Consider the following 19488-nt stretch of genomic DNA (forward strand, 5'->3'; position numbering starts at 1 on the left):
GCTGCCTACTCCCTCCAGGAGACCAAGTGTTTATTTTCTGTGTTATAATACAGGTATGCACTAGCTGCTTCAGTGCTTTATCCACTAAGGAACCCTTAACCTAAGACCAAAGGTTCTGATCTGAAAGGGCCTGCAGAGAAACCCAGGCATGAGAAGAGACGGGCTACAAAGCCAAGGGAGCTTGGGCTGCAGGCTTGGGAGAGGGAGCATAGCATCTGGCAGAGTTGCAGACTGGCTCAATCTGGCCTGTAGACATATTTTATTCAGTTCCTAAAGTATTCAAAATATTTTTAGAGTGGTTAACATTTAAGAACATTGAGTGTGGTTGCACAATATTGTGAGTATATACGTGCCATTGAATTGTACACTTAGAAATGGTTAGATTGGTAAGTTTTATCACAATTAAAAACAAATCTACTTGTAGAATGGCATGGGAAGTTAGTTGCTGCTTTATTACAAGAACTAAGAAAAGCATTTAAAAAATTAACATTCCAAATAATGTTTAAAAAAGAACGAATTTAGTTATAGTACTCTTAGAATATTTCATTACATTTTTTAAAGTGAGAGCAAAACGTTTTTATACCATTAATAAAATGTTAAGAAAAAAAAGAATGCTGAGTGATGTCACGTGATGACCCAGATTTTGAGTATCTCCTGAAAAACTGGAAGATCTGGAAACCTATCTATAATTGGCAGGATAGGTCAGGCAATGCTGTGGTAACAAACAATCCCCAAACCTCAATGGCTTGAAACAACAGATTTATTTCTTGCTCATGCCATATGCCCACTGCAGGTTGGGCACCTTGGAGGAATGGCTCTGTGCAAATTGTTTTTGCCCAGGGGTCCACATCGAGAGAGACTATCCATATGGGACAACGTTGAATATTGGGTGGGGTGGGGAGGGAAGACCTTGGCAAAATAATCACCGGCTCCAAAGACTGCCTGGAAGAGATCTCTGTCACTTCTGCTCACATTGTTTTGGTCAAAGCAGAGCACATGGTCATGCCTATTTTTTTTTTAAATTATTATCTTTTTGGCCATGCTGCTCAGCTTGTGGGATCTTGGTTCCCTGACCAGGGATTGAACCCACACCCTCAGCAATGAAAGTGTGGAGTCCTAACTGTAAGGTCGGATCTTAACAAACGGCACCGCGAAACAGAGGAAAGCTTCAAGTGAGCCTTATTAGGGAGCGCTCCCGGGCGAGGTTCACTGGTCCGAGAGAAAGGGGGCCAGAGAAGTCGCACCCGGGCGAGGGTTGGGCAAGATTTTATAGGGGAAGAAGGGAAAGGGGTGTGGTGAATCTGGGAGGACGCAGGGTATTCCTTATTTGGTGGTCTTTTCGGGTATCCTGGGGGACCGTTAGTCCCGCCCCTCGAAAGGCGGGAAGGCTGGGCTGGGTTCAAAGTCCCCAGGTCAGTTCCTGGAACTGGGTGGTCCGGAATGTCTCCAGGGCAGTTCCTGGAACTGGGTGGTCCGGAATGTCTCCAGGGCAGTTCCTGGAACTGGGTGGTCCGGAGAATTTCTGTCTGATGCAACCTGTGAATCTTATTGGGTACCCCTGCCTCGGGCCAGTTGGCCTTACACGAACCACTGGACCGCCAGGGAATTCCCATTCATGCCTGTCTTTAAAGGCTACAGTAAAGTATAATCTTGCCAGGCATGTGGAAGGAGGAGAAACAGCATTGTCAGAAAACAACACTAATGACTGCTAGGACTGTTTAGACAAGGCACGAACTCTTTGGGTCACCACAGTCCCCAGCATGCCTTAGTGGACTCCCAGCACTACAGCCAAAGGTCAGAGGACATTTGTCACACCGTCCTTTTGTTCCTTTATTTTCTGCCAAACTACTCTAGGCTTCCAGGATTTAAAGCTGTGTTCAGTGAGATAATCCAGACAAACCTGTGTTCAATTCCTGGCTGTTCTGGACAATTAACCTCTTCAAACCTCAGTTTATTTCCCTGTAAGATAAAGATAATAATTAGACCTATCTTCATAGTGCAGTTGTGAAAAATAAGACAATGCTCACAAAATAGTTCACTGCCTGGTACACAAAAGCACTCAGAAGCTATTCTTAGGGTTATGACAAGTTATTTTTTAAATTACATAATATATGAGAAGTTTCTTAATGTAAAAAAATTAAAAATAATACAGATAAAGTAAAAGTCTCCTTCAAGCTCTTAGGTCACTGTCTTCCACAGAGGTAGTAACTATTATCAGATTGCTCTACATCTTTCCAGATATTTACCTATGCATTTACCAACACTGACAAACACATGCAAATAATAGTTGGGATTTTTTAAGCATATATGACATACTGTACAAAATTCGTAAGATGCTCTTTTTAATGAATATGCTCTGGAGATTTATGCTATATAATATTGCAATATATACTTAAAATATCAATATCTATGTATATAAACACACATATATACACATATTACAAACCAGGTCAATCTTTAAAATTACTGCATAAAATTCTCTAGTATGGATTTATTATTGTAAATTTAAATATTCCCTTGTTGAGAGATGTTTCGATTATTTTTCAATATTACAAACAACGCTATAATGAACATCTTTGCTCACTGTATACATGTGGGAGAGTTTCTTCAGAACGGATATAAAAAAGTGTAATCTCTGGGTCATAGAGTGTACGGATTTTAATTTTAATGGATACATTCAAATAGCGCTTGGAATAGTTATGCTAATTTATATTTTCTACTAGTAGTATATGAGAATAACTACTTTTCCACACTCTTGTCAACATTTGATTTTAGCAAATTATCATTTTCTCAATTTGATGAGTGAACAGTTATTCAACTTCTTTTTGCCTTGGTTTCCCCCTGTGTTAAAGTGAGCAGTTTGAGGATTAAATGAGCTATTGTATGTATTTTATTACTGTTCCCTTTTTCCTTATTGGGCTTTGGATTTAGAGTGCTATTATCCTGAATTTGAATACCAGCTCTGCCACTTCCAAGCTATGTGACCTTGGGCCAGTCATTTAACCTTTCTGAGCCATAGTTTCTACTGCTGTAAAATAGAGTTAATATTTTATGATGTTTATGAAGAGTTTTTGTGAGGAGGGACTCAAACATGGTGCCTAGAGCACCATGCCTATCATATAGTACGTGCTTGATACATGCTACGTTATTTAGACTTCAAGTTTTTGTCCCTCTTCTAAGCCACAGGAAGTGAGGACACCTAGGTCTATAGATCGTACTGGAGTGTGCTCTTTTTGCAAAGAGCTTTGGCTGCAGATTACCAGGATTTGCCATGGATTAAATTCTCAAACCACCTGGAAAGCTGTCTATGCAGCAATACCTGGTGCTGTGCCTGAGAGAATGAAAGAAAATCCCAGCCTCTCAGGGGTTTCTGAGGAGGTCCTGTCCCTTTTCCCTACTTGGGGCTGTATTATCCTGCCCTGGGCAGTACTGACAAGTGGGTAAAAGGACATGGACTTGAAGTCAGAGAGTCCTACTTTCTAGCTCTCGCTGTGTGACCTTGGGCAAGTTGCTTACTCCCTCTGAGCTTGTTTCTGAGAAATGGGAAATAGGGTTGTTGTGACTATTACATTAAATGATCTTTGTAGAGAACATTAGTAGGGTGCCTGGCTGAGGCACTGGTCAGGGTTTGAGGAGGTGATGTGTTTGCAGACAGTCAATGCCAAAGGAGAGAGGGATCCAATTAGGCATGCATTTCTAAGCCAGTAAAGGGTCTCTTTGGATCTTTGTATGATTTTTGTAAGGTAAGGAGAAAAAGGAAAAGAGGTTAGCAGTCTGGGAGGGAGGCAGATTAAAACATTAATGCTTCATTTCCAAAAGCCCTCATATACCTAAAGGGGTAATGTAGTATTCCATCTGTTTGTTTTAAAGATCAAAGTTTTCATATGTGTAGTTCCTCATATCACTATTAAAATCTACACTTAACATTGAATTTTTGAAAAATACACGCACATGTTTAAAAAAATTATAAAGTACCAAAGCGTACTTTCAATGAATGAAAAGTAAGCCTTCTTCCAAATCAGGTCCAATTCATCTCCCTGTTAGCAATCATTGACAGTTTCTTATGACTCCTTCCAGGTATTACCTGTGCATGTACAGCAAAACCATACAGGATTGTGCATGGATAACTGTAGCAATACAGAGTATCAATAGAAATAATTGCCCCATTAATAATGGCCCCCTACCCTGTTTTCTTTTTTTCCTATCTTCATTTATTGATATCTCTTGGAGATCTTTATAACCATACACATAGATCTGCCTCATTTTCTCTATGTTTGCATGACAGTCCACTGTAAGAGTGAAACAGGAGGGAAGGGGGCAGGGCACAGCTTTTAGAAGAATGACGTAGCCCAAGGACATGACATAAACTGATTAGAACCAAATAGGTCCAAGATGGCGGATGAGCCGACTTTCCACTAGACCTTGAGCCTCAGCATACGCTCATTGTAATACATCAGCAAGCTAAATGACACACCCACAGGCGCCATGACAGTCCCAAGGCTGACCCTAAAGGTCAAGAAGTGGGTGGTGGCCCAACTTCTGGAAATCCCCACCCCTTCCTCAAAATAGCTGGAATACTCCTCCCACTCATTAGCCTATGAAATTACCCACCCCTATAAAAACTGACAACCCCATATCCTGGTGCCTTTCTCACCTTCTGAGATGGCCCACACTCTGTGGAGTGTGTTTCTCTCTAAATAAATCCACTTCTTACCTATCACTTTGTCTCTCACTGAATTCTTTCTGTGACGAGACATGGAGAACCTGAGTTTCATTAAGTCCTGAGAACAGGTGTGTGGTCTCAGTTAAAAGACCATGGGTTCAAGTCCCAGTCTGAGTTGCACGGTTTCAAGAGTGCACTGTATTGTATCTACCCAGTCCCATATAGCTCAACATTTGGGTTGTTTCCTGTCTCTACTGCAAGCAGTGCTTCAGTGAATAATATTACACTGGGTCTTTGTTCATAGGTAGAAGTTTAACAGTTAAAGGTACATACAGGCACATATATATATGTATATTTTGCGGTACGCGGGCCTCTCACTGTTGTGGCCTCTCCCATTGCGGAGCACAGGCTCCGGACGCGCAGGCTCAGCGGCCATGGCTCACGGGCCCAGCCGCTCCACGGCATGTGGGATCTTCCCGGACCGGGCACGAACCCATGTCCCCTGCATCGGCAGGCAGACTCTCAACCACTGCGCCACCAGGGAAGCCCAGGCACATATTTTTAATCACCCTTCCTGAGTGATTAGCTTTGTTTGGGAAATACTGATTCAGGTGATATTCTTAGGAGCATTCCTGACCCAATACACCACCCATCCATTCTCTCCACAAAAGTGTATTTCCTGGGGTCTTGCCCATGCTTTCTTCTGTTACTAAACACAAGTCCGTGTGCCAGATGCACAGTGAGGCTAAACAAGCTGAAATGTCGGAGTTTGGAGCAGAGAAAGGTTTATTGCAGGGCCATGCAAGGAAAATGGGTGACTCAGGCTCAAAAACCACCGAACTCCTGACGGCTTTCAGGGACAAATTTTTACAGGCAAAATTTGGGTTGAGGGCTGTAGAGTGTGTGACTTTTTTCTGATTGGCTTGGTGGTGAGGTAACGGGAGAGTTTGTTCTTACTTAGTTGAGGCATGCATCGTTAAGGTGCCTGGGCTCTTCGCTGTGGCGTGCAGGTTTCTCTAGTTGTGGCATGCGGGTTTCTTCTCTCTCTAGTTGTGGTGCGCGGGCTCCAGGGCACATGGGCTCTGTAGTTTGCATCATGCGGGCTCTCTCACTGAGGCGTACAAGCTCAATAGTTGTGGCTCTCGGGCTTAGTTGCCCTGCAGCATGTGGGATCTCAGTTCCCCAACCAGGGATCCAACTGTGTCCCCTGCACTGAAAGGTGTTGTCTTTACCACTGGACCACCAGGGAAGTCCCAGTTCCAGGAATCTTGTGCTCAGCCTGAAGTTATCATCTTCCACCTGGGCAGAGGGGCCTTAGTTCCTACAGAAGAACTCAAAGATATTATGTATCTTCCTTCAGGAAGAACTAAGACCCTGCCCCAAGGCTGCACTATTGTTTCTTGACTTCTCCTTTATCTCTGCATTCCCTCCCTTCCCTGACTAGCAACTGTTTGAACCTCCCCTTTGGAACTCAAGGAAGGTCAAGGAGGCCGAAGTCTTTTTCCAGCAAATAAGAAACGAGACATGGAAAGGATTTGTACCAGGAAGGGCCCCACAGAGTCTCACTCCGTTTCATTTCCACCTCCATTCTCAGACCTTTGGGAGAATTGGCAGAAACAAAAGGTTGAAGTTGTGTTCTGGAGGGGTTTGCAGAATTTGTTTGCCAGTAGAAAGACTAGTAGGAGGCCGGGTACTCTCCCTTAGATGACTACATCAGGGTTCTCACCGCTGGCACTATTAATTTGGCCCCCTTCATCATGGGGGCTCTCCTGGGCTTCCCAGGCCTAGGCCTCCATCCATTAGATGCCAGTAGCCCCTCTACCTAGTTGTGAAAAGATCATATGTCTCCTGGGGGCAAAATCTCCTCCATCTTGAGAACAAGCGCTCCAGACACTTCCATGGTGGTAAATTACTCACTGAACATTTACTAAGTATCCAGCATCTGGATCCTGAGGTAAATGACCACAGGAAGATGCCAGCTTGTTCTCTCCTGTGGAAGACAGTCACAGCCACCTGAAGGGTCTTGTCCACATTCTCACTCTGGTAATCCATTTCCTCTTCCTTTCTTCCTACCCACTATTAGACAGCAAAACCATACAGGATTGTGCATGGATAACTATAGCAACACAGAGACAACACAGTACATGAACACAGTCACATTGTAAAACTTTCCAATAATATATTATCCTTGTTGCTCCCACCCTAGGGGAATCCCTAAGGGGAATGGCTTGTTTTAAATTTAGAATTCTTCCCCGGTGCACTTACATACCTATTTTAACATACAGAAATCAGGCGTTTTGGTTTCTCGTTTTTAACATAAATGGGAATTCACTGTGTGTTTTGTTGAACTTGATTTTTGTCAGTTAACAATCCAATTAACAACTGGAGACAGGCTCATATCAGTGTAGTTCGACCTCATTCTCTTTTAAACTGCTGCATAGTATTGTATACCATGGGCATATTACCGGTTAATCAGTTTGCAAATTGATGAGCAATTACGTTTTCAGTTTTTAAATATCATAACAAAGCTGACCGTGCTGTAATGAACACGTAGTACATGTCTCTTGGTAAAAAGAAAACACATGGCTATCAAGCAAGAAGGGAGATATACACAATTTTAACAGACTGCCAAACAGCCCTACAAAAAGAGCTGTTATCACTTAAAATTCCCTCCAAATGTGATTAAGAATAGCTTTGACCCCCATCACAGGCCACCTGGGTTAAATTACCAATCTGAATTTGAAGTGTGGCCAATCCGCTCTCCTTTGCGTTTCAATTTGTAAAGTCTTGTTGTAAAATGCAAATTTCTTAGTTCACCCTTTAAGAAACCTTTCAGGGGCTCTCCAACGCCCTCAGAATAAAGTCCAAATTCCTTAGCAAGACTAACGTAATCCTGGAGGTTCCTTACTCCAGAAAACCTCTAGCAGCTTCTCTCCTCTAAGCCGAGTTCCCTCCAGTGCCCCCATAGCCCCAAACGCCCGTTCCCCAGTTTTGGGAGCTCCCGGCACGGCGCAGAGGCACTGTTTGTTGAATGGGTGACAGCGGCAGGAACAGCATCTCGGTCATCTCTGACCCCAGCCCCTGGAGCTCAATAAATGCTTATTGAGCAAGGCCAGTGCGGGAGAGGGGCTTGGGGGGCCAGAGGGACGCTCCTACTTTGCTCCTGGAGCCGCACCTCCGACCCCACCAGGCTGCTGCCTGCGCCCCATCGGCCCCAACAGAGAGGCCTCAGGTGCTTCATTTCCAAATTTGCAAAACAACGAGAGCCCCTTCCGCAGGGTCACATGCCTGGAAGGAGAACCTACAGAGGCGGTCTCTGTATTTCCATATAAAATGCTCATGTGATCAACAGAGGGCCCAACAAAACAGTAAGAGTCCTGGACAGGACCAGGCTGGAGTGCCACTTATCCCCTGAAGTATTTTCGGAAAGCTTCACGGTGTCTCATATAGTTCTTTTTTTTTTTTTAATATAAACTTATTTACTTATTTTTGGCTGCGTTGGGTCTTTGTTGCGGTGCGCGGGCTTTAGGCACGTGGGCTCAGTAGTTGTGGCGTGCAGGTTCTAGAGCGCAGGCTCAGTAGTTGTGGCGCACGGGTTTAGTTGCTTCGCGGCATGTGGGATCTTCCCGGACCAAGGCTCGAACCCGTGTCCCTTGCATTAACAGGCAGATTCTTAACCACTGAGCCACCAAGGAAGTCATTATATAACACTCTGACAATCAACCTTTTAAAGACTGCAACGACCTGAAGAAATAAGCCCTCACAACCACAGCAACTGGAAATCTGAATGACAATGGTGGTGACGCCCAGGATGCTGCAGGAAGGCCCAAGCCCATCGGAGAATTTACAAACTCCCGTTTCTCGGTGAACACCCACCAGCCAGCATGCCGCAGCACTTGCCGAGAACAGCAGGGTAGAAATGGGTGTCCTCAAACTCAACGGTTTTCACCTGCGACCTTTTTACAGGATCTTAGGTAAACAACGGGAGTTACTTTCTCCTCTGGCTTTCGTTGAACAGTTGTTCCACAAGAGTGCTGACTAATGGTGGGAGCCAGCAAGTGCCCTTAGGCGGCCTCATGGAAATAAAAAAGTTGGTATAAGAAAGAAAAACAAAACAAAACAACCAAACAACGGGAAACTGTACCACCTGGCTCCAGTGATACCAAACTGTGAGGAAAAGGCGGGAGAGGTGTCCTCAGGGATCGCACCCAAGAAGTGAAGAAAGAAAAAAGGACAGAAGCCTGAGCCCAGACAGCCTCAGAACCGCCCCAGAGGGCACGGCGTACCCGGGGCTAGGTCTCCTCGGTGCGGTCCAACCTCTGCGTCAATCAGCTCTTTCCCGCGCTGTGATTGGTGGGCTTCCTTGGCCACCCTGGCGCCCACCTCCTAGTTGCTTGGGGTTTACTTCCCCAAAGTACACGGGCCCCACCTTGTGGAGCAACCGCTCCTGCATGGAAAGCGGATCTCCGCCCTGGGGAAGACGTTGTAACGAATGGGAGCACCCTCAAACATTTATTGGCTACCGTGGATATCGGTCAAAGAACTTCCCACCCTCCTTCCCACCGTACCTTTCAGTTATTGGTCTCTCTTAGTGCCAATCCGTTACTAGGGAAACGAGCTCCTCACAGTCTCATAGGCATGAGTCAAAGCCAATCAAGAGCCACGCCTTCATCCTGAGTCAGTACCCAATTGCTGCTCGAAGAGCCCAGGGTGCGCAGTCGGGATTGGCTACCAGACTGCCCGACCTGGCCGCAACAAGTTAGGCTGAATCGCCCTTATATAGCCCGGCGACGGAACACGCGTGTGTGCGGACGCAGTTGCGTGAGGGGTTTTTTGCTTTTTGCGGTGCTGTGGAGCAGAGCTTGTTCCTCTCCCGCTCAGCCGTGCAGGTACGCCGAGGTGTGGGCGGGGCTGGGCGGCCCCGGGACGAGGACGAGCTGGGGCTGTGGTGAGAAGGAGACGTCCTAACGGCGACCGCGCGAGGCGCGCCTCCCCACCCCCCGCTCCGCAACGGCCGCAGGCGCGCGGCGGACGCACGGGCGCGCGGAGGCTCTTCGCCCCCCGCCCCCACCGGCCCGGCGCGCGTGGCCGTGGCCGCGTCCGCCGCCTGCGCGTGCCGCGCCCAAGGGCCACGGCGGGCGAGAGCGAGCTGCGGCCGCCGCCCGGGTCCAAGGGTGATCTCGGGGGCCTGGGGCCCCGCGCGGCCGGCTCGGTAGCTTTTCCCGCCTGCCCCCCCGCCCCCCTCCGCGCGCCAGCCGAGTCCTTCTTTCCCTGGCGGGGGTCTCCAGCTTAGCCCAGACCAGAGGAGGTTTTTCTTTGGGTGGGGGACACGAAGGTGCGATGAGAATTTCTCGACTCGGGAAGCAGAAGTGCTGCTTCTAGGTTTTACTAGGAGTAACGCGGGGAGCAGCGAGTTCGTGGATATTGAGTGATGATAATAGCTAACATTTTTCCAAGCCCTAGCTGTGTGCCAGGCACTGTGCGGAGCAACTTGTGTGTGTCTTCTTTACTCCCGAAATGCCCCGTTGAGGTATGTACGGTGCTTTCCCTCTTTTTACAGCGGACTCGAAGGCCCAGAGGTGGAGTGACACGGTCAAAAGCACACAGACCGTAAGGGGCAGGTATTTGTTTGAACCTAGGCGGTCTGACTCCCAGTCCCCGGACCTGTTTTATTCTTTGTCCCAGCGCCCTGTGCGGCTCTAGGGCATCTTTGCCCCCAGAACGCTATTCCCTTGGGGTCAGCATCAGCCTCGGAAGGCCGACTGCAGCGGTATTTGTACTTGGGCCAGTTGAGGGCTTCCAGGGAGACGAGGGTTGGACGTGGGATTATTTCAAAGGAAAAGAAAGGGTTTTTTGGGCTTCTTTTCTACAGATATTCCTACAGGTAGCTGATGGATGTGCTGCCCCAAAAGCTTCTGGGAAAAGCGTAGAGTAAAATGAATAAGCCCCAATGATCCTGGACAGTGTTCCTCGTCAGATTTGAAACTTAGAGCCTGATGATGGGAGGTTCCCGCCAGCAGGAAGTTAGGCTCTGATATTAGATCTTGAATCTTCTTTCTTCCTTTTTTAATTGGAGCAGGCTTTTGAGAAAGACCCTCGAGAAGACAGTTGAACTTCCTCGATTTATGTAGTTGAAGAAAATGAGGTTGCAGAGCGATGAGTTTCAAATCTGGCCATGACGTATAAGTGAAAATTTGAAATTGGAGTGGAAAGCTTGGTGCCCAGTTACAGTACAAATGTGACCTCTGTGGAGCCTCAGCTAGGTGAATTAGGGGTGATTGAGAGGTGTTGGAAATCTTACCCTTATGGCAGTTGGGAACTTCTGTGGATGAAAATTTGTCTACATACATTTATTTAGCATTGTGTGTATGCTCTTGTTATATGCAAACGTAGAAGACACCTTCAAAGACTTGAGTGTAAATTTTTCTAGTAGAGTTATATCTGAGATTTTTTTAAAACCAGTTTATTCCTTGACTTAATGAAATAATAAATGTTCCTGTGTTGCAGGTCCGCATCATTACTTTGCATCACAAATGTCTCTACTTGAGCTAAAGCTACATTAAAAGTTTTGGAGCTAGCTCTTCCGAATTAATTTTGATTGGAATGGCTGTCGACCATTTTCCTTTCTCTCTCTTTTTTTTTTAAAAGAAGTTTATCTATTTTGTTTGTGCAGACACTTTTTTTAGAATTGGTCTTTGTATAAGAATTGTTTTTGCTGCTAGAGGGAACACATAATTTACATCTTTGTAAGTAAATTAAAAAGCTGTGAGGAAACAAACATTTTTGTTTCCATTTACCCAGTAATTTCCATATTTCTTAACAGAAAGTAGCAGTAGATACAGGATCAAAATAGCTTATGGACAGGTTCCAACACCTTTGTTGGTGTTGCCATGAATGACACATAGCTTTAGAGTATAACATTGTTTTCTTTGGAACTTGCCTTCTTGTAGCAGTTCCAGTTACCTGCATTTATATACACCAGTTAGCTATTGAATTAACATTTTAAGTTATCAAATGTTAAAACACTAATGATCTACATTTAAACTGTTAATGAGTCCACTAATTATTCCTTGAGGTAGAATATATCAGAATGAAAGTTCTTTGTGTATTATTTGAGGGAAATTTTTGTTAGTTTCCCCTTCAGATATTTTAAAAAATAATGTTCTTGGCTTCAGGCAAATGGTTATCGGTTGGGTAGGAATATGAAACCTGGTATTTCACAGATTGGTAGCCCAGTTGATTGCTTGTGTATTCATTGATCAAGAAGAAATGAATTGAAGCAAATTGATAATACAAGACTTGTCTGCCTGTCTTCAATCCAAACTAGAGGTTACTTTTGCTGTTAAAATCCTTTGAATCTAAGCTTTTGTATCTCTTCTAACCGGTAGAAAAGTAGGTAGTTCTTTGTTCTTTTATTTAACTCACTTTAGTTTGCTGTTCTCAGCTGACAGTCTGCTAAGGGAACATCAGGAGATTTGGTAATGTTTCTTGGTGACCTACTTCACAGCAGTTTTTGGTAATTTACATTTTTTTTTAAACTTGTTTCAGTACTTTGCCTAGAAAGTAAAGGGCAGAAGTTTGTTTTAAATTTTTATAGGTTTGTGAATTGTATATGGTTCTTAGGACGGATGGGGCAGTGTTAAAAAATGAAATTCGGTATAAAGCCTGAATGTGTGACCTAAACCAGTTTTTCTTTTTGCCAGTTTACTAACATTACCCACTTGATCTTTCAACATTTTGCAGTTAGATTTGTTTCTTAAAATACTTCAAAATTCAAATATGCATTGTATATTCATTTAATTGCACTTTAAGACTTCCTTGGACAAAATTTACTGACTCTAAAGAGGGAGATAATTGTTAAAGTAGGTAGCTAAGAAAAAAAGGCCCCCCCCATCAGTTTTTAACACCTAGTGGGACCTTTAGTACAGTACTATCCTTCCAGCCATGGAGTTAAACTTAAGATTCAGCAACTGTAATCACACTTGTAGTTGGTGATCACGCTGTGGTGAAGAACTAAGTTTGTTTTTAAATCTCAAAAGTCAGCTTTCTGTTTGTTTGTTTATTTATAGTATTCTTGGTCACCCTCTCTGGCTTTGGTTGGGAAAGCTTAATTGCAAGCCTGATGATAAGGTGAAGAGGGTGAAGAGTTAGGAAAAATCTGCACATGAAGAGTGGGAAGAGGGGGCTTAACAAAGCAGAAAGTTATTAAAAGTTCCCTTGTAGGCTGTGGCCTTTGTAAATAAAATCAGATCTTTAGATTTTAAGTGATAAGATTTCCACTTCTGCATTCTGGCCAATCTGTTATGTCATATTGCTTGGCTGTTTAGCCTGGGTGCTGTATTTCAGGTATTTAATAAAAAGTAAATATTAGAGATGGTAAGATATGGTTCAGAGGATAAAAAGCTGGCTTCCTAGATGGGACACACTTCAGCTTAGTAGGAATGTCATCCTTGGTGGCTGTTAAGTGGCTTTGTGGCAGCGTCATTGCTTATTTGTATAGCTGTTTATGTATTTTTAAAGTGCATTCACACATCTTAGGTTTTCTCATGTTTTTGCATATAAGACCTGGAGCTCTGTAACCTAAATAGTTGTCTAAACTATTTTGTAAAGCAAGTGGTGTAACTGGTAAGGATATGTGCTAGATATATTTCCTTGTTCAGAAACTTTGAAGGTTTTAGAATTTCCTTATTCAAAAAATCTTTGAAGGTTTTAGAAGGCATCACTGGCACCTACCTGCCTTTCCAGGGTTTTTTGTTTGTTTGTTTTAACAACTGCGCCTCAAGTATATCACATGTTTATGGACTATCTTGAGCTTACTCCTAGGGATTCCTGGCATAAATCCACCTATGCTTTATGAGATCTAAAGCATAGGAAATTCATGTTTTCAAGGAATTTCATATATGAAGCATTAGTATATAGTTAACAGTATTTTTTCATCTTGGTGAGAAAGGACAGATTGTTGCTTAATTATAAACCTAGCTGACTAGCTTTTAATGCTGGATTGGGGAAGGGATGTTCAAAACCAAGAAAAGTTAGTGAATTAATTTTGTCAATTCTTGAATTTTTTTCTCTTGAGGAAACATGTTTTTTGAGGTAATTTTGTATTTACAGACAAGTTGCAATACAGACATGTTTTGTATACCCTTTACCTAACTTCACTAATGTTAACGTCTCACCTAATCATGGTACATTTTTCAAAAATAAATTGACATTGATAAAGTATTATTAACAAAGGCTTGACCTTATATGGATTTCCTTAGTTTTTCCACTAATGTCCTTTTTTTCTGTTCTAGGATCCAATCCAGTATACCACATTGCAGTTAGTCCTCCTGTCTGCTTGGTTTCTCTTCTCTGACCTGTGACAGTTTCTTGTATTTTCTTTGTCTTTAATGACCTTGACACTTGATCTCAGTTTGGTTATACTTGGTGTTGAGTAGACTGAGGTTATGGATTTTGGGAAGAACACCACAGAGGTGACTTAACCTTCTTACCGCATCACGGGGCACATAATACCATTCCTAGTTGAATTTAAATTAACCTTGATCACTTGATTAAAGTGGTGTGTACCAGGTTAGTATTTTTTTCCTTTCCATATTCTTTTTATGAGAAGCTAGTCACTAAGGGAGGAAAATCTTTGAATATGTGGACATATATTAAAGCTACCGCTGTAGTTACTAAACATTTGGGGGGAAACACTTTGAACTTAGGCAGATATTCTGTTTCTCTAAATTTTCCCCGCTTAATGTTAGCATTCATTAGTGGATCTTGCCTGCAGCTCTTAATGGTGCTGTTCTCATGGTGATTCTTTATTTCCCTTGTTTCTTCTCCGTCATTTGAAATTCTTAGGTAAGAAAGATTTGTCTCTTCTCTCCATTTTTTTAATTCTTCATTTTCCCATTTTTTAACAGTATTTACCCATTAATTTTTAAATTTTTAGTTATATCAGTATGGGCTCATGGATATTCTTTGGGGTTGTAATCCAGTGTTCTCCTAACTTATTTTTGGTTTTCTTCTTATTACTTCATTTTTTGAATTGTTCCAGTTTTGACTCTTGTGTTCTTTTGATGTTCCCGTATTTTTTTTTTTTTTAAGCATTTTCTTTCTTTATCAGGTACTTCAGGCTCATGTTGTATTTTGCCTGTCCTGTGTCTCCAAGAAGTTGTCAGGAAGAATTTTGAAGGAGGGTGACAGGTGGTAAATGTCAAGAGTTTGGAAAGTAGATTGAACTGTAGTAGATGTAGTGATAGTTAATGCTGCTCTTCCTCTGAGCAAAAGCGGCTTGGTTTCTGTAGTTTTTTCTCTGGTCTGGGAAAGCATTTTTATTTCTCATAACTAAGCCAAATTTCAAATGTTTGAATACATAGCATAACTTTGCAACAAAATTTGCAACATATTCATGTTAGTACACAGAAACCCTCGCTGTTTATTTTTCCGTAGTGTTTTAGATAGGTTATTACAAAAGAGTAAAAAGATCCCTTAAATGTCATTGTACTCAGAATTGACAGTTAACATTTTGAGTCACTCTTTTAAATTTCCTTTTTTTTCCTGTACACGTTCCCGTTCTGCTCTCTTCCCCTGAGATGACCTTTTGTCTTTCCAAGCTATTATATTGGTGGGTTAAAAAACAGCTTTATTGAGGTATAATTGACATACAATAAATTGCACATATTTCAAGTGTAGAATCTGATAGCTTTTGGCATTGTTTATACCTATGAAACCACCGCAATCAAGATAGTGAAAATAGCTATCATCCCCAAAAGTTTTCTCATGCTCCTTTGCATTCCCTCTTTCCTATCCACTCTCCCTCCTCTTCTGCCCCCAGGGATCCCTTATCTGCTTTCTGTCACTGAAGATCAGTTTATACTTCCTAGAATTTTTATGTAAATGGAATCATACAATATGTGCTTTTTTAAAAAAAATTGCTGAGTAATACTGTTTGTTCTGTCCTGTAAATATACCACAATTTGTTTATCCATTCACCTGTTGATGGACATTGGTTTGTTTCCAGCCTTTAGCTATTACAAATAAAACTTCTTAAGAAACCGCCTAACTTGTACAACGTGGTTGTACCATTTTACATTCCTGCCAGCAATGTTTGAGGGTTCCATTTCCTCGATATCCTGGCCAACGCTTTATTATCAGCCTTTTAAGTTGTCATTCTGACAGGTGTGTAGTGGTACTTTACTGTGGTTTTAATTTGCATTTCTATAATTACTAATGGTGTTGATGTTCACCATTTTTCATGTGCTTATTTGACATTCGAATAATTTCTTTGATGAATTGTCTCTTCAGATTTTTCGCTCATATTTTTTAGTTGTTTTTCAATTTTGAGACTTCTTTAATATATTCTGTATACAAGTTGCTTTGCAAATAGTTACCTCAAGCTGCTTTGCCTTTTCATCCTCTTGATAGTGTCTTTGCAAAGTGAAAGTTTTTATTTATTCGTTTATTTTGGCTATGCCGTGCGGCATAAGAGATCCTACTTCCCTGACCAGGGATCAAACCTGCATCCCCTGCAGTAGAAGTGCGGAGTCTTAACCACTGGACTGCTAGGGAAGTCCCTGGAAGGTTTTAATTTTGATGGAGTTCACATTATCAATCTGTGCTCTTATAGATCACGTTTTTAGTGCTGTGTCCAAAAATGACTCACTGTCATTCAAATGTTCTTTAGAAGTTTTATAGTTTTAGGTAAAACCTAAAACTATTAAGTAAATTTTAATATTCTGTGAGTCTTGAATTGAGGTTCTCTTTATTTCTATATATGGATGTGCAGTTGTTCCAGCACCATTTGTTGAAAAAAGTATCCTTTTTCTACTGAATTGTCTGCACTTTCGGAAATCAATTGTACATTTATGTGTGAATATATTTCTTTATTCTGTTTCATGGATCTATTTGTCTGTTTTTACATCCAGGCTGTTTTAAAAATAAATTTACCAATGTATCTATGAACAATACTGCTATTGTTTTGTGTATACTAAAAACAAACATTTCAAGGCTATCATACAGTACTTATTTGGCAAGTGACTTTTTGTTTTCTTTAAATCCAAGCTGATTTATTTATCTTTTAAATATTTATTTATTTTTGACTGCGCAGGGTCTTCATTGCTGTGTGCAGGCTTTCTCTAGTTGCAGAGAGAGGGGCTACTCTTTGTTGAGGTGCGCGGGCTTCTCATTGCGGTGGCTTCCCTTGTTGTGGAGCACGGTCTCTAGGCATGCAGGCTTCAGTAGCTGTGGCGCACGGGCTTAGTTGCTCTGTGGCATGTGGGATCTTCCCGGACCAGGCTTGAACCCGTGTCCTCTGCATTGGCAGGAGGATTCTTAACCACTGTGCCACCAGGCAAGCCCAACTTATTTTGTTTCTGAGATCTAGTTCATGCTGACTTTATGACTGCTATAAATAGGGTGACTTTATATCTCGGTTTCCCAGGAACACTCCTAGTTCACTCCAGTTAAGTGGCGTAATTATTAATTGTATCACTTTTTAATCTTTTTTTAAGTGCCCGTATGATAATCTTACATACAGCCCGCTCCATGATGTGAATAAACTGCAACTTAATCCATTACCCCTTTGATGGATATGTGAATTGTTACCTGTCTTATGTTTCAGAAATAGGGTGGCATTTACTTTCTCTGTTTATATCTTTTGTAAATGGGTGAGTTTCTCTTGTTTATATATCAATCTACAAGAGAATTGCTGGATTCATCAGATTGGTTTTAATTTTGTTAGACAACTACAGAGTTGTTCTCCACCGTGGTTGTACCAGTTGACACTCAGCAGTTTTGCAGGTTCTTTTTTCATGACTTCCTTTCCAGTGTTTGATATTGAGTGATATTTTAATACTTTGGAGGATCTCCTGTGAGAAGTGATAAGTTTTAATATGCATTTTACTAGTTACTTACTTTTATCTTTTGTTGTTGCCCGTTTACTTTCCTGAGAGTTGCCTGTTCCATTTCTTTGCTTGTTTTTTTCTCAGGTATTCTTTGTTTGAATGATCTGTGTGGGAGTTCTGTATCCATTCTGCATATTAATCTCTTAGAGTATGATGCTGTGCTTTTTCTTAATTTACATTGGGCACTTAACAGATCCTGAGTTATTAAGACATTTTGCTATTTTGCTATTATTAGAAAGAGTAATCTCAACTATTTAAAAATTCAGGTGGATTATAGTTGGTCTTAATGCTTTCCTGTTCTTGGAACATAAATTCTCACAGCTCTATTAGACTCAGTTAAAAGAAGCACCTTTAACATTTCTCTGAATTTCAGCAAAATTGATGTGGAATTTCTTTAAAGTTGCCATGCAGTCTAGTTAAATTGGGCTAGGTGAGTATTTTGAAAGTTAGGGAAGTATTGAATATTTCACAGATCAGGGTCAACTAGTAAAAACAAATCAGTGATTATGTTAGTACATGAGGTATTGACATTTCCGTGTGTGTTTTTTTTAGAATAGCACTCATTGATGTTGCATGCTTTACAAATAAGGTAAGAAAAGTATAAAAATTACATTCTTCACTCCTTGTAGGTAACTAATATCAACTCTGTTGCCTCAAACTTTTTTTTTCCTGTTTTGTAGACTACCTTAGTCATGCTTTTATTGTTTGCTTTGATGGACCCTAAGGCCAACACGAAGTGATGCTATTGGAAAAATTATACTATTAGAAGCCAGAAGCGAATCTTTCCTAAAACTGGAAAACTTATCAGAAAATATTCTGATATAATCCTTTAAAAAAGCAAAGTACATAGATATCATAAGACAGATTTAGAGATGAAGCCAAGAGCTTTTTAGGAGGTTGCTCCACTCTAAGACCTTAACCCTGAAAGTTGGGAGAAAGTAACCAGATAGAAACTTCCTGCATCATGAAAAAGTTTAAATTGGACCATCTATACTTGCTGCTAGTAAATACAGAGAGATGTTCTGTGGTCCTCAGATCTGGTAAAGTATCCCACTTGGACTAACTAAAATCACACAGTGTGGAGTTAGTTTATGGAATTGTGAACTTAAAGGGATTTTTTTTTTCTTTTAAATTTATTTTATTTATTTAGTTTTGGCTGCTTTGGGCCTTCATTGCTGCACGTGGGCTTTCTCTAGTTGGCGGTGAGCGGGGGCTACTCTTCCTTGTGGTGCGTGGGATTCTCATTGCTTTGGCTTCTCATTGCAGAGCACAGGGCTCTAGGTGCGTGGGCATCAGTAGCTGTGGCTCGCGGGCCCTAGAGTGCAGGCTCAGTAGTTGTGACCCACGGGCTTAGTTGCTCTGCGGTATGTGGGATCTTCCCGGACCAGGGCTCGAACCTGTGTCCCCTGCATTGGCAGGCGGATTCTTAACCACTGCGCAACCAGGGAAGTCCCTTACAGGGATTTTTAAAGATCATTTTGTTTTAAGAGCTAGAATATGTAAGATAACAGGTCATAAATTATTGGATGTTGGTACCCTTTGTTGCGTTTTTCTTTTTCTTTTATTCTGAAAGTAATTCATGTTCATCCCAGGACATTCCAGCAATTCAGAGGTCTATGAATTTTATTCTTTTTAACATGTACATAGTATTCCATTAAAATGTTTTATATATATTATATGGAACAAAATATAATTTTCTGTAACACAGGTAATGAAACGGTGAATACTTTTTAAACCTTATGTTGTATGTATTTACACCTTGTGTTTTTTATATAGTACTTTTTGTATGGTTTATTTCATAACATAAACACCCTCCCCCCCCCCCAAAAAAAGGAGTGGTTAGTATTCTCAGTTTTTAGGCTGCTAATGTGAGATAAACATTTTGACTCGTATTTTCTTGTAGTTTTTCCTCAGGGGAAATATTCTTTATGACTC

General features: G+C 41.8%; 1 protein-coding gene across 3 annotated transcripts in view; it reads left to right on the plus strand.

Annotated features, from left to right (window-relative positions):
• Positions 1-9439: 9439 nt before the first annotated feature.
• Positions 9440-19488, plus strand: part of G3BP1 (G3BP stress granule assembly factor 1) — a 30281-nt gene continuing 20232 nt past the window's right edge. Inside the window, exon 1 of one of the 3 annotated variants that reach the window (XM_022590197.2) lies at positions 9440-9552. Coding sequence is in view for 1 of the 3 variants with exons in the window: in XM_022590196.3 (XP_022445904.1) it covers positions 10095-10193 (99 nt within the window). In the remaining 2 variants the exon portion in view is untranslated. Of the gene's footprint in view, positions 9553-9979; positions 10194-18105; positions 18143-19488 lie in introns of those variants that run through there. The other 2 variants (XM_022590196.3, XM_089909590.1) reach the window with 2 other exon arrangements.

This window comes from Delphinapterus leucas, chromosome 3, assembly GCF_059928025.1.
Source record: "Delphinapterus leucas isolate spDelLeu-1000000601 "Yukka" chromosome 3, BTC_Dleu_Yukka2, whole genome shotgun sequence".
Taxonomy (NCBI): domain Eukaryota; kingdom Metazoa; phylum Chordata; class Mammalia; order Artiodactyla; family Monodontidae; genus Delphinapterus; species Delphinapterus leucas.